The 15,093-nt window shown below is 46.1% G+C and overlaps 1 protein-coding gene across 2 annotated transcripts in view; it reads left to right on the top strand.

The window, feature by feature from the left end:
* The window catches only part of LOC110487835 (sodium-dependent lysophosphatidylcholine symporter 1-B), a 44,386-nt gene extending 38,172 nt beyond the window's left edge, over positions 1-6,214 (top strand). Inside the window, exons 10-14 of one of the 2 annotated variants that reach the window (XM_036971014.2) lie at positions 1,608-1,691; positions 2,030-2,142; positions 2,781-2,924; positions 3,387-3,563; positions 3,796-6,214. In XM_036971014.2, the coding sequence (XP_036826909.2) occupies positions 1,608-1,691; positions 2,030-2,142; positions 2,781-2,924; positions 3,387-3,563; positions 3,796-3,850 (573 nt within the window). In that variant the 3' untranslated portion in view covers positions 3,851-6,214. Of the gene's footprint in view, positions 1-1,607; positions 1,692-2,029; positions 2,143-2,442; positions 2,495-2,780; positions 2,925-3,386; positions 3,564-3,795 lie in introns of those variants that run through there. The other variant, XM_090228543.1, reaches the window with a different exon arrangement.
* Positions 6,215-15,093: the final 8,879 nt, after the last annotated feature.

Below are 15,093 nucleotides of genomic sequence, written 5' to 3'. Positions count from 1 at the left end.
TGGTAGCGCCAGGTGACCTACCTTGGCGTGGTAGCGCCAAGCAGCAGACCAAACATCTGTGAAGATGTTTAGCTGATGCAGTCCACCCACAGGTCATGCACTAGAAAGGTGACAAAGACAAAAAGCCTGATGACTGAAGGACACAAAAAATGAAATGACTCAGATTGACTGAGTGTGTTGCATTTTACTAGAGCAGGTTTAGGGAGCTGTACCTTTATGCTCCTTGGCACTATTAAAGACTACAGCACTAATACTGTGACGTTTTGAAAACAATAATACATTTTTAGTGTAAGAGCAGTTTGAAAAGACCCCCGGCGGTTTCTGCCTGTTTTGGTGGGATGGAGTTTTGGCCTTCCATGGTGACATCACCAGGCGGTAAATTGGTTAATAGACCAATAAGAAAGCATTCTGAACCCCTCTGCCAATGACGGCTATTCTTCAGTTTTCCCCCTCCCTACTCAGACCACACCCACACAGTCCTAGCAAAAAAAAAATGTTTTTGTTAATTGAGTTTATTTTTGACCGTTTTAAATTAAACAGTCACAGTAAGGTATTTAATTGTTACCCACAAATTATTAGATTTTGAGGTTTAAAAACAGCTGACCTTAACTTCATTTGGAATGTTTTGGGAAGCAGTTTTTACATTTTGTAATGTAAAACATTAAGAATACTGGTTAGTGTTTAAGATTTACAAGACTGAACTGCTGCTTTTTGTTTTGGAGTGTGTTTGGGGTAGTGTTTGGGGTAGTGTTTGGGGTAGTGTTTTGGGAGAGTGTTTTGGGAGAGTGTTTTGGGAGAGTGTTTTGGGAGAGTGTTTGGGAGTCTTCCTCGACAGATGTTCCAGAGACCGAACATTCCACAACGTTGCATCCCAAATGGCACCCTATTCCCTAATACAATACACACAGTGGGGCAAAAAATGATTTAGTCAGCCACCAATTGTGCAAGTTCTCCCACTTAAAGAGATGAGAGGCATGTAATTTTCATCATAGGTACACTTCAACTATGACAGACAAAATGAGAAAAAAAAATCCAGAAAATCACATTTTTAATGAATTTATTTGCAAATTATGGTGGAAAATAAGTATTTGGTCACCTACAAACAAGCAAGATTTCTGGCTCTCACAGACCTGTAACTTCTTCTTTAAGAGGCTCCTCTGTCCTCCACTCGTTACCTGTATTAATGGCACCTGTTTGAACTTGTTATCGGTATAAAAGACACCTGTCCACAACCTTTTCTGGATTTTTTTTCTCATTTTGTCTGTCATAGTTGAAGTGTACCTAATGATGAAAATTACAGGCCTCATCTTTTTAAGTGGGAGAACTTGCACAATTGGTGGCTGACTAAATATTTTTTTGCCCCACTGTGTTCCCTGGTCAAAAGTAGTTCCCTACATGGGGGAATAGGATTACATTTCTCTTTACACGTTGACTGGAACCCCGGTCCCTGGTCAAAAGTAGTGCCCTACATTTGGGAATAGGGCAAAAGGAGACATGGACTGGAACCCCGGCTAGGTCAAAGCAGGAAAAAAGGACATCAACGATGGACTCAACTATTTCTATATGATGGTGTTTTGACTGAAAACGACACACCTCTTTGTCTCCAGCTCGCTGCGATGCTCACCATACCTTTCTGGCAGTGGTTCCTCACCAAGTTTGGCAAGAAGAACGGCGTGTACATCGGCACCTCGGTAAGACTACGCAGAATGATCGCACAGCACCATTCCATAGTCCAGGGTTTACCAATCTCGGTCCTGGGGACTCTCCTCCCCCTCCCTGGTTTCTGCTCTAGCCTTGCACAGCTGATTTTCAAATAGCCAACTTCTCATCAAGCGTTGATTTGAATCAGCTGTGTTGTGCTCGGGCAAAAAAAACAAAAACGTATCACCCAGGTGGGGGCCCCAGGACCCGAGTTTGGCGAAACCCCCTGCCTTAATCCATGGAGACATGCTTTTTATTTGTCCAGGGTCTCTGAGTTTATAATGATGAAGGTGGTGTTTCTAATACGGGGTTTCTGTCCTGTCGACAGTCTGTGATCCCCTTCATGATCCTGGTGGTGTGTGTGAAGAGTAATCTCATCATTACCTACATGGTGTCGTTCGCTGCCGGTGTCGGTGTCGCTGCTGCCTTCCTGTTGCCGTGGTGAGTTGGAGTTTTTCCTCTCTTACCTTACCGGACCCTCTGGCTGTCGTCTCCTCCTCTCCGGTTATGTTTCTAACCCCTACACTCTTATGTGTGTCTAGTGTTTGGTTGTTGGTGGATGTCACTGTCTCTCTCTAGGTCCATGTTGCCAGACATGGTGGATGTCTCTGTCTCTGTCTCTAGGTCCATGCTGCCAGATGTGGTGGATGTCTCTGTCTCTAGGTCCATGCTGCCAGACGTGGAGGATGTCTCTGTCTCTAGGTCCATGCTGCCAGATGTGGTGGATGTCTCTGTCTCTAGGTCCATGCTGCCAGACGTGGTAGATGTCTGTCTCTAGGTCCATGCTACCAGATGTGGTAGATGTCTGTCTCTAGGTCCATGCTACCAGATGTGGTAGATGTCTGTCTCTAGGTCCATGCTACCAGATGTGGTAGATGTCTGTCTCTAGGTCCATGTTACCAGATGTGGTGGATGTCTCTGTCTCTAGGTCCATGCTGGCAGACGTGGTAGATGTCTGTCTCTAGGTCCATGCTGCCACATGTTGCCAGATGTGGTGGATGTTACTGACTCTGTCTCTGTCTCTAGGTCCATGCTGCCAGACGTGGAGGATGTTACTGACTCCCTGTCTCTGTCTCTAGGTCCATGCTGCCAGACGTGGTAGATGACTTCCAGGTCCAGAACCCAGACTCTCGGGGTCACGAAGCCATCTTTTATTCCTTCTATGTCTTCTTCACCAAGTTTGCCTCTGGAATCTCCCTGGGGATCTCCACTCTCAGCTTGGAGTAAGTTTACCCCACACACACACACACACACACACACACACACACACACACACACACACACACACACACACACACACTGGAAGGAAAACACACTGGCCCCTGTTGTACTGTACATAGGTAAATGTTGTTGGTGTGAGGATAAGCCAAACCCTACAGTCTCCATAGGATTCTTCTGGCTCTCACATCCACTCCATATGATTCCCCTGGCTCTCACATCCACTCCACATGATTCCCCTGGCTCTCACATCCACTCCATATGATTCCCCTGCCTCTCACATCCACTCCATATGATTCCCCTGGCTCTCACATCCACTCCATATGATTCCCCTGGCTCTCACATCTAAATTAGTAGTGTGTGTATGTCACATTAACCTCCTTGTTAGCGTGTTGATCAGCCATGAGGTTACATTAATTTGTACTATCAACCTCTGTGTGTGTGTGTGTGTGTGTGTGTGTGTGTAGTTTTGCAGGGTATATGACTCGAGGTTGCACCCAGCCTGAGAACGTGGATATAACCCTGAAGGTTCTGGTCTCCGCGGCGCCCATAGGACTCATTCTGATTGGCCTGGTCTTATTCCGCTCTTATCCAATCGACGAAGAGAGGAGGCAGTGCAACAGGAAGCTTCTTCAGGAGCAACGGTAAGACTGGCGTGTCTGGCTTGGGAACTCGGGGGCCTTGTACCCCAAGCATTTCCTGTATATCTGAAAGGATTGGATAGATGTATGATCTGGAAACGATGCCAAATTCCGCTCCTTGACATGCCTCGTACCCAGGCTACCCAAAGTACATTTTGTTGTGAACTGTTCAGATATTTTATGGGCTGCTTGTATGTGCCATGTCTAACACCTGGTCTCTGTTCTGTTCTCACAGGGAAAATGAAGTAGACTCAGAAACAGACTCCACAGAACTGACCAACATGGTGTAGATTCTAGAACACTCATGGACCACTGGAGTGACACGGTTGCTTGCACCGGGGTGGGGCTAACGAGAGTCTGGACCTATCGCGACGGAGATACTGCTACCATCCAATCACACTGCTGCTCACGTGTCTCTCGGAGCACATGTCGTCATGACGATGTGCCATGGCAAGGAATCCTAAAAACGGAGTGACCTTCCTGGTTCGATTCCCAGCCCACTTAAGCTGTGACAAACTCAGAAATTGTTTTTGGGTGTTTGGGTCTCAAAAGGCAACCGATTTCAAAGTGCACTCTATGGAGACTCAATAGACTACTGTAAAACACAGCCTTTAGTTGTTGTCCATGAATGTTGCACAAAACCTTAATGTGATGTGTACCATTTTTTTTTTTGTGTGTGTGTATTTTGCCAATGTTGAATATTTCTGTCTTAACTTAATCTAGCGTGGGTACTAGTTTCAAAATCTCAAGACTTTTTTAGAACAATCTACTACTCCCCCCTCAAGTGTGAAACTTGAACGACCGCCTTTCTATGGTGAAGATGACTGTCTTTCTATGGTGAAGATGACTGTCTTTCTATGGTGAAGATGACCGTCTTTCTATGGTGAAGATGACCGTCAACAAAATGGCCCTATGGTTTGCTTTTTTTTTTTTTCCCTACTCGGTTTACATTTCGGTTAAAAAGGTTAAAAAAAAAAAATTATACAAAAAAAGCCAGACTAATTATTTTGGTAGAGAGAGAGATAGAACATTTAGAGAGAGAACATTTCTACAACACGTGTTTCTACAGACTTCAGTTTGGTACTGTCAAGTACAAAACAAGTCAGAACCCTATCTAGCATTGAAAGATTCACAATGTTTAAGACTATTTGACACTACAATGGAGTTCTCTGGTCATGGATTCCTTTTTGTGTTTTTTACAAGGTTTCCTTCCTCACGTTTCATTGGCTCATTCAACAGGGGTGTATTCACTAGGATGCCAAGGGGAGGGACCTACCTGAATTTGTCCAATAGTAACTCCTTTTGTTGCAAAACATTTAGCTACGGTGTGCACCAATGAATACACCCCAGTAATGCCCAGAAGAGATTTGGTCCCAACTGCAACACTGTAGGTAAAAGATGTTTCAAAAACACTAGTTCTTAGTCTCACCATTAAACCAGAACCACTATAGCACAATAATTGTTAACCAAACTATTTTACACAGTCTGTACAATCATGTATTAAAGTTTTTTTTACAGCTAGTCATTAACTTAGTGTTGGGCAAACCCATAACGACAGCGAGTACTAATCTAGAAAGGTTAAGTATATGAGTAAAAAATGTATTTGTCTGATTTAAGAGAAGTCCTTTCAGGTTGCTGTTGCATTCTGGATGTGTACTAAAATGTTCTCACTTTGTGTATTGAGCTCAAAAACCTTTTCATTTTTAAAAATCCATTTTCTTTAAAAGAAACAACAACATTGACTTCTCAACCTTGTCTCTTTACGAAGCAATGGAGATGTCTTTTAAAGAAAAGGGAAGAATACAAAAGTCAAAGTATTGGAAAATGGAGTGAAGTCTTGAGTTTAATGTATTGAACGTGTCTACCATGTCACGTATCTAAATTGACCTACGGGGGGGGGGGGGGGGGGGGGGGGGGGGAGAAATAAAGATATTTATAACAGTACTGTGGACAAGATAATCCTACATTTCATGTCATATGTTACACAAACACACAGTGAATACACGTTGAGCAGTGCCTTCAACCGTTATGAAAGGGAAGTCCTGTTGGATGGCTCTCGTGGTCAAGTTCTGGTTCAAGGACATTAGACAGAGGAATGGTCTAATGCACTTGGGGTGTATTCATTACTGTTGCAAAAAAAAAAAAAAAGGTTTTCTGAATATGGAAGCGAACGGCATGAAACGGAGGGATCTGCCTGGATCTGTAACTGAATACTCCCCTGGACCCAGAGTTGGCGGACATCTTGAGCGCCGGAAGAGGGCTCTCCTACAATGATGCTCTCCTACAATGATGCTCTCCTACATGATCAGTCTCCTACAAATGGGAAAACGGGTGATTTTCTATTGATTGGATTGGAGATGGAGACAGTCCCGCCTGCCTCTGTCTCCGGAGATGGAGACAGTCCCGCCTGCCTCTGAGGCAGTGGTAGCCAAATGTTTCAGCTCTGATCCAAATGGGAATATCACTATAGATCGCGGACACGGAGAGCTCAGACCACACCTTGTATAAAACGCTGCCTCCTGTGCATTATGTAAATATTGAATGTAAGTAAAAGTTTGAAATATCTTTGTTGACAGAAACTGTTGTGAACTGGTATTCATCGATGTACTTATTTAAAGAGTTGTCACATTTAATAAATACTAATTCAGACAGTATTGTGCTTTGTGGGAATTCATTCTTTTAAAATTATATCTATATTTTTTTTTTTACAAACTTCATATACTCAGTCCTAGCCAGAGATGCAGCACACCAGTAACGATAAACGGACATACACAGACTACCATACGGTTCTGAAATCTACATGTAGGTTTACCACTGGCTACATGAGGTGCTCCATCCACAGTTGAGTTGAGCAGCACTGTCATACTATACATTGTGATACCAGGTTTCATATTCAACCCCTTTCTGTAGATCTGGTGCAGTGGGAGAAATCTACCGGTCTCAATCCCAAACTTGGAACACTTTTTTTATTTTGAAGGGACCCAAATGGACACAGTGTGAGTTGCAGTTTAACAGTGCATCTCTAAAATAGTCATGTGGGGCATTTCCCTTCTTCCACCTGGACAGTCAAAAGGACTGTAAATGGAGGGGACAAAGAGAGGCAGAGGAGGTCTGAGAGAGAGGGAGGAAGAGGGTGAGCTCGAGTCGGTTAAAAATTGCAGAAAAAAAGGGAGATGGTTTGTTAATTAAAGAAGACTGGTAGAAAGTGTAAGCAGAGTGAGTTGAAGACGGGAGGAGAAATGGAAGTGAATGAGGGCGAAGTATCGGAAAGTATCGGAAAGTATCGGAGATGTGAAGTCCAAAGTAAGTAAAAGTACTACTAAAGTACTTTTTGGGGGGTTTCTCTGTACTTTACTATTTATATTCTTCACAACTTGTATTTTTACTTCACTACAGTCCTAAAGAAAATAATATACGTTTTACACCATACATTTTCCCTGATACCCAAAAGTACTCATTACATTTGAATTGCTTAACAGGACAGGAAAATGGTCTTACCCCTACTGCCTCTGATCTGGCAGACTCACTAAACAGAGAACATCCCTGGTCATCCCTACTGCCTCTGATCTGGCAGACTCACTAAACAGAGAACATCCCTGGTCATCCCTACTGCCTCTGATCTGGCAGACTCACTAAACAGAGAACATCCCTGGTCATCCCTACTGCCTCTGATCTGGAGGACTCACTAAACAGAGAACATCCCTGGTCCTCCCTACTGCCTCTGATCTGGCAGACTCACTAAACAGAGAACATCCCTGGTCATCCCTACTGCCTCTGATCTGGCAGACTCACTAAACAGAGAACATCCCTGGTCATCCCTACTGCCTCTGATCTGGAGGACTCACTAAACAGAGAACATCCCTGGTCCTCCCTACTGCCTCTGATCTGGAGGACTCACTAAACAGAGAACATCCCTGGTCATCCCTACTGCCTCTGATATGGAGGACTCACTAAACAGAAAACATCCCTGGTCATCCCTACTGCCTCTGATCTGGAGGACTCACTAAACAGAGAACATCCCTGGTCCTCCCTACTGCCTCTGATCTGGAGGACTCACTAAACAGAGAACATCCCTGGTCATCCCTACTGCCTCTGATATGGAGGACTCACTAAACAGAAAACATCCCTGGTCATCCCTACTGCCTCTGATCTGGAGGACTCACTAAACAGAGAACATCCCTGGTCCTCCCTACTGCCTCTGATCTGGCAGACTCAATAAACAGAGAACATCCCTGGTCATCCCTACTGCCTCTGATCTGGCAGACTCAATAAACAGAGAACATCCCAGGTCATCCCTACTGCCTCTGATCTGGCAGACTCAATAAACAGAGAACATCCCTGGTCATCCCTACTGCCTCTGATCTGGAGGACTCACTAAACAGAGAACATCCCTGGTCATCCCTACTGCCTCTGATCTGGAGGACTCACTAAACAGAGAACATCCCTGGTCATCCCTACTGCCTCTGATCTGGCAGACTCACTAAACAGAGAACATCCCTGGTCACCCCTACTGCCTCTGATCTGGAGGACTCACTAAACAGAGAACATCCCTGGTCATCCCTACTGCCTCTGATCTGATGAGACTCACTAAACAGAAAACATCCCTGGTCATCCCTACTGCCTCTGATCTGGAGGACTCACTAAACAGAGAACATCCCTGGTCACCCCTACTGCCTCTGATCTGGAGGACTCACTAAACAGAGAACATCCCTGGTCACCCCTACTGCCTCTGATCTGGCAGACTCACTAAACAGAGAACATCCCTGGTCACCCTTACTGCCTCTGATCTGGCAGACTCACTAAACAGAGAACATCCCTACTGCCTATGATCTGGCAGACTCACTAAACAGAGAACATCCCTACTGCCTCTGATCTGGAGGACTCACTAAACAGAGAACATCCCTGGTCATCCCTACTGCCTCTGATCTGGCAGACTCACTAAACAGAGAACATCCCTGGTCATCCCTACTGCCTCTGATATGGAGGACTCACTAAACAGAAAACATCCCTGGTCATCCCTACTGCCTCTGATCTGGAGGACTCACTAAACAGAGAACATCCCTGATCATCCCTACTGCCTCTGATCTGGAGGACTCACTAAACAGAGAACATCCCTGGTCCTCCCTACTGCCTCTGATCTGGAGGACTCACTAAACAGAGAACATCCCTGGTCATCCCTACTGCCTCTGATCTGGAGGACTCACTAAACAGAGAACATCCCTGGTCATCCCTACTGCCTCTGATATGGAGGACTCACTAAACAGAAAACATCCCTGGTCATCCCTACTGCCTCTGATCTGGAGGACTCACTAAACAGAGAACATCCCTGGTCCTCCCTACTGCCTCTGATCTGGCAGACTCAATAAACAGAGAACATCCCTGGTCATCCCTACTGCCTCTGATCTGGCAGACTCAATAAACAGAGAACATCCCAGGTCATCCCTACTGCCTCTGATCTGGCAGACTCAATAAACAGAGAACATCCCTGGTCATCCCTACTGCCTCTGATCTGGAGGACTCACTAAACAGAGAACATCCCTGGTCATCCCTACTGCCTCTGATCTGGAGGACTCACTAAACAGAGAACATCCCTGGTCATCCCTACTGCCTCTGATCTGGCAGACTCACTAAACAGAGAACATCCCTGGTCACCCCTACTGCCTCTGATCTGGAGGACTCACTAAACAGAGAACATCCCTGGTCATCCCTACTGCCTCTGATCTGATGAGACTCACTAAACAGAAAACATCCCTGGTCATCCCTACTGCCTCTGATCTGGAGGACTCACTAAACAGAGAACATCCCTGGTCACCCCTACTGCCTCTGATCTGGAGGACTCACTAAACAGAGAACATCCCTGGTCACCCCTACTGCCTCTGATCTGGCAGACTCACTAAACAGAGAACATCCCTGGTCACCCTTACTGCCTCTGATCTGGAGGACTCACTAAACAGAGAACATCCCTGATCATCCCTACTGCCTCTGATCTGGCGGACTCACTAAACAGAGAACATCCCTGGGCATCCCTACTGCCTCTGATCTGGAGGACTCACTAAACAGAGAGCATCCCTGGTCATCTCTACTGCCTCTGATCTGGAGGACTCACTAAACAGAGAACATCCCTGGTCATCCCTACTGCCTCTGATCTGGTGGACTCACTAAACAGAGAACATCCCTGGTCATCCCTACTGCCTCTGATCTGGAGGACTCAATAAACAGAGAACATCCCTGGTCATCCCTACTGCCTCTGATCTGGAGGACTCACTAAACAGAGAACATCCCTGGTCATCCTTACTGCCTCTGATCTGGAGGACTCAATAAACAGAGAACATCCCTGATCATCCCTACTGCCTCTGATCTGGCGGACTCACTAAACAGAGAACATCCCTGGGCATCCCTACTGCCTCTGATCTGGAGGACTCACTAAACAGAGAGCATCCCTGGTCATCTCTACTGCCTCTGATCTGGAGGACTCACTAAACAGAGAACATCCCTGGTCATCCCTACTGCCTCTGATCTGGTGGACTCACTAAACAGAGAACATCCCTGGTCATCCCTACTGCCTCTGATCTGGCAGACTCACTAAACAGAGAACATCCCTGGTCATCCCTACTGCATCTGATCTGGAGGACTCACTAAACAGAGAACATCCCTGGTCATCCCTACTGCCTCTGATATGGAGGACTCACTAAACAGAAAACATCCCTGGTCATCCCTACTGCCTCTGATCTGGAGGACTCACTAAACAGAGAACATCCCTGGTCCTCCCTACTGCCTCTGATCTGGCAGACTCAATAAACAGAGAACATCCCTGGTCATCCCTACTGCCTCTGATCTGGCAGACTCAATAAACAGAGAACATCCCAGGTCATCCCTACTGCCTCTGATCTGGCAGACTCAATAAACAGAGAACATCCCTGGTCATCCCTACTGCCTCTGATCTGGAGGACTCACTAAACAGAGAACATCCCTGGTCATCCCTACTGCCTCTGATCTGGAGGACTCACTAAACAGAGAACATCCCTGGTCATATCTACTGCCTCTGATCTGGCAGACTCACTAAACAGAGAACATCCCTGGTCACCCCTACTGCCTCTGATCTGGAGGACTCACTAAACAGAGAACATCCCTGGTCATCCCTACTGCCTCTGATCTGATGAGACTCACTAAACAGAAAACATCCCTGGTCATCCCTACTGCCTCTGATCTGGAGGACTCACTAAACAGAGAACATCCCTGGTCACCCCTACTGCCTCTGATCTGGAGGACTCACTAAACAGAGAACATCCCTGGTCACCCCTACTGCCTCTGATCTGGCAGACTCACTAAACAGAGAACATCCCTGGTCACCCTTACTGCCTCTGATCTGGCAGACTCACTAAACAGAGAACATCCCTGGTCATCCCTACTGCCTATGATCTGGCAGACTCACTAAACAGAGAACATCCCTACTGCCTCTGATCTGGAGGACTCACTAAACAGAGAACATCCCTGGTCATCCCTACTGCCTCTGATCTGGCAGACTCACTAAACAGAGAACATCCCTGGTCATCCCTACTGCCTCTGATATGGAGGACTCACTAAACAGAAAACATCCCTGGTCATCCCTACTGCCTCTGATCTGGAGGACTCACTAAACAGAGAACATCCCTGGTCATCCCTTCTGCCTCTGATCTGGAGGACTCACTAAACAGAGAACATCCCTGGTCATCCCTACTGCCTCTGATCTGGAGGACTCACTAAACAGAGAACATCCCTGATCATCCCTACTGCCTCTGATCTGGCGGACTCACTAAACAGAGAACATCCCTGGGCATCCCTACTGCCTCTGATCTGGAGGACTCACTAAACAGAGAGCATCCCTGGTCATCTCTACTGCCTCTGATCTGGAGGACTCACTAAACAGAGAACATCCCTGGTCATCCCTACTGCCTCTGATCTGGTGGACTCACTAAACAGAGAACATCCCTGGTCATCCCTACTGCCTCTGATCTGGAGGACTCAATAAACAGAGAACATCCCTGGTCATCCCTACTGCCTCTGATCTGGAGGACTCACTAAACAGAGAACATCCCTGGTCATCCTTACTGCCTCTGATCTGGAGGACTCAATAAACAGAGAACATCCCTGATCATCCCTACTGCCTCTGATCTGGCGGACTCACTAAACAGAGAACATCCCTGGTCATCCCTACTGCCTCTGATCTGGCAGACTCACTAAACAGAGAACATCCCTGGTCATCCCTACTGCATCTGATCTGGTGGACTCACTAAACAGAGAACATCCCTGGTCATCCCTACTGCCTCTGATCTGGCGGACTCACTAAACAGAGAACATCCCTGGTCATCCCTACTGCCTCTGATCTGGTGGACTCACTAAACAGAGAACATCCCAGGTCATCCCTACTGCCTCTGATCTGGAGGACTCACTAAACAGAGAACATCCCTGGTCATCCCTACTGCCTCTGATCTGGTGGACTCACTAAACAGAGAACATCCCTGGTCATCCCTACTGCCTCTGATCTGGTGGACTCACTAAACAGAGAACATCCCTGGTCATCCCTACTGCCTCTGATCTGGTGGACTCACTAAACAGAGAACATCCCAGGTCATCCCTACTGCCTCTGATCTGGAGGACTCACTAAACAGAGAACATCCCTGGGCATCCCTACTGCCTCTGATCTGGAGGACTCACTAAACAGAGAACATCCCTGGGCATCCCTATTGCCTCTGATCTGGAGGACTCACTAAACAGAGAACATCCCTGATCATCCCTACTGCCTCTGATCTGGCGGACTCACTAAACAGAGAACATCCCTGGTCATCCCTACTGCCTCTGATCTGGAGGACTCACTAAACAGAGAACATCCCTGGTCATCCCTACTGCCTCTGATCTGGCGGACTCACTAAACACAAATGCTTTGTTTGTAAATTATGTCTTAGTATTGGAGTTTGCCCCTGGCTATCTGTAAATATATATATTTTGATGGTGTCGTCTGGTTTGCTTAATATAAGAAATGTGAAATGATTTATACTTTTACTTTTGATACTTAAGTATATTTAAAACCAAATATTTTTATACTTTACTCAAGAAGTATTTTACTGAGTGACCTTTTCTATGAAGGTATCTTTACTTTTACTCAAGTATGAGAATTGGGTACTTTTTCCACCACTGGTTAAGTTCTCATAGCCCGATACTTGCACAGAGGGTCAGGATAAAGATGAGTCTGTGAGAGTAGGATTGACGTTTTGGGAAAAAAGTGGACCCTTGCCTTTTGGCTGATACATTTGTGGTTTTAGGGTGGGTGAAAACAGAGTTTGTTGCTGTGGAATCGGTGAGGGTAACCAGAAGTGGTCTTGTGATAATTGTTTGTGTTTCGGCTGGTTAGAGGGAGCAGGCGCTACATGTTAAACGAATGAAGAAAGAAAAGAAAAGGGCTCCATTGAAAGGAGTGATTACTGGGGTAGAGGTTAATGTGGAAGCTGCCAGTCAACCGGAAGGGAAGATCCCCGTCGTTTGTGACATTCGTCGTTTGGTGTGACGCAGACAGGGTGGCGTGAGCGGTGAAACAGAAGAGTCATTGTCTGTTTCAGTTTTGATGTTGAGCCTTTTGCCCGACAAAGTGATGTTAGCATATATAACGTTATCCTGTACCAACTTTTGTGTTGACTACATTGCGTTGTTACAGTTTATGGGTATGTGGCAGCAGTGTGTAGGAGGGAGGTTCCTAGGTGTGAGAAGTGTGCAGAAGAGCATGAGACAAAGGAATGTGTAGCATTGGGGAAAGTAGTTGTATGTGTTAACTGTAGGGGTGCCCATGGAGCCTGGGAATCAGAAATGTCCCATGCGAGAGAGGCAGGTTGAGGTTTCCAGGGTTAGATTAGTGCAGAAGTTGTCATATGCTGAGGCAGTGAAGAAAGTAGAGGATGATGGGTTAAGGGGAGGAGTGGTGAGAGGAGTAGATCTGTACCAGTACAGAGGGATAAACCAACAAGTTATATATTTCAGTAAGATGCTTGTTTATATTAATGGTTATCAACTGTACAGCAGGGATGGAACATAAGTTGCAGAAAATTGAGGTTGTGGTGTCAGCTGCAGAGAGGTATTTGGGTGTGAGAGATTTGACGGCAGAAAAGTTACAGGGTGTGTTAAGTGGTGGTGTGCCATCCTTTCAGGCTGTTGGCCTGAAGTAGGACTAAATAGATTTAAATGGTGGAGTATCGTATTTTAAAAAAAAAGTGAGTGTAGTGTTAGATTAGATCGTAGGGTATTTGATAGGAAAAACATTTATGTATAAGGGAGTTATACAGCAGGTAGCCTAGCGGGGCGGCACGTAGCTTAGCGGGGCGGGCAGGTAGCCTAGCGGGGCTGCAGGTAGCCTAACGGAGCGGCACGTAGCCTAGCGGGGCGGCAGGTAGCCTAGCGGGGCGGGCAGGTAGCCTAGCGGGGCGGCACGTAGCCTAGCGGGGCGGCAGGTAGCCTAGTGGTTAGAGCGTTGGGCCAGTAACCGAAAGGTTGCTAGATCAAAAGGTATAAATGACAAGGTAACAATCTGTCGTTCTGCCCCTGAACAAGGCAGTTAACCCACTGTTCCCCGGGCCCTGAACAAGGCAGTTAACCCACTGTTCCCCGGGCCCTGAACAAGGCAGTTAATCCACTGTTCCCCGGGCCCTGAACAAGTCAGTTAACCCACTGTTCCCCGGGCCCTAAACAGGCAGTTAACCCACTGTTCCCCGGGCCCTGAACAAGGCAGTTAACCCACTGTTCCCCGGGCCCTGAACAAGGCAGTTAACCCACTGTTCCCTGGGCCCTGAACAAGGCAGTTAACCCACTGTTCCCCGGGCCCTGAACAAGGCAGTTAATCCACTGTTCCTAGGCCGTCATTGTAAATACGAATGTGGTCTTAACTGACTTGCCTGTTTAAATAAAGGTTAAAAAAATATTTCAAAAAATAAATACTCCAGTCTAGTAGGTGGCGTTAATGGATGCCAAACGCCGTTGAACCTCGTAGAAGAAGAAGTCTCTGAATTCAATTTCTATGCTTTTCATCTGGTTCAGTCAATCGCAGGTTGATGCGAGACACTTTTTCATCTCAACAACGACCCCAAGTTAAGACATTAACGCGAAGGTAAGACGGAAGTGTGTGGTATACATTTCTGTCGATAGTCTTTATTATATGATTTCAAAGTTTAAAATCACTCAAATGTTTATTGTTTTTATTTAATTTACATATAAATTAGCCGAATGTTAGTGGTTAGCATGGTTCATTCAATCCAGTGGTTCCCAACCTTTTTCATTTCCTGTACCACCAACTGAATTTTGCTCTGCCTGGAGTACCCCCTGATCCTAGCTAATTTAGGTTTATGTGACAAAAAACCATACTGTCTGTGAATTCGGTCTGGTCGCTCAAAAATACATATTGCCACGAAGTTTTGATGACTGGTAGAGGAATTTTCTAGCAACAACATTGAGTCACCATCAGTCGAGTCATGTTCAGGACAATTTACATGTTTTACAACTGCGGTCCTTCTGC

The sequence above is a fragment of the Oncorhynchus mykiss genome, chromosome 30 (genome assembly GCF_057628025.1).
Source record: "Oncorhynchus mykiss isolate SJ-2025 chromosome 30, ASM5762802v1, whole genome shotgun sequence".
NCBI lineage: Eukaryota > Metazoa > Chordata > Actinopteri > Salmoniformes > Salmonidae > Oncorhynchus > Oncorhynchus mykiss.
This window is presented reverse-complemented; position numbering and strand designations above follow the sequence as displayed.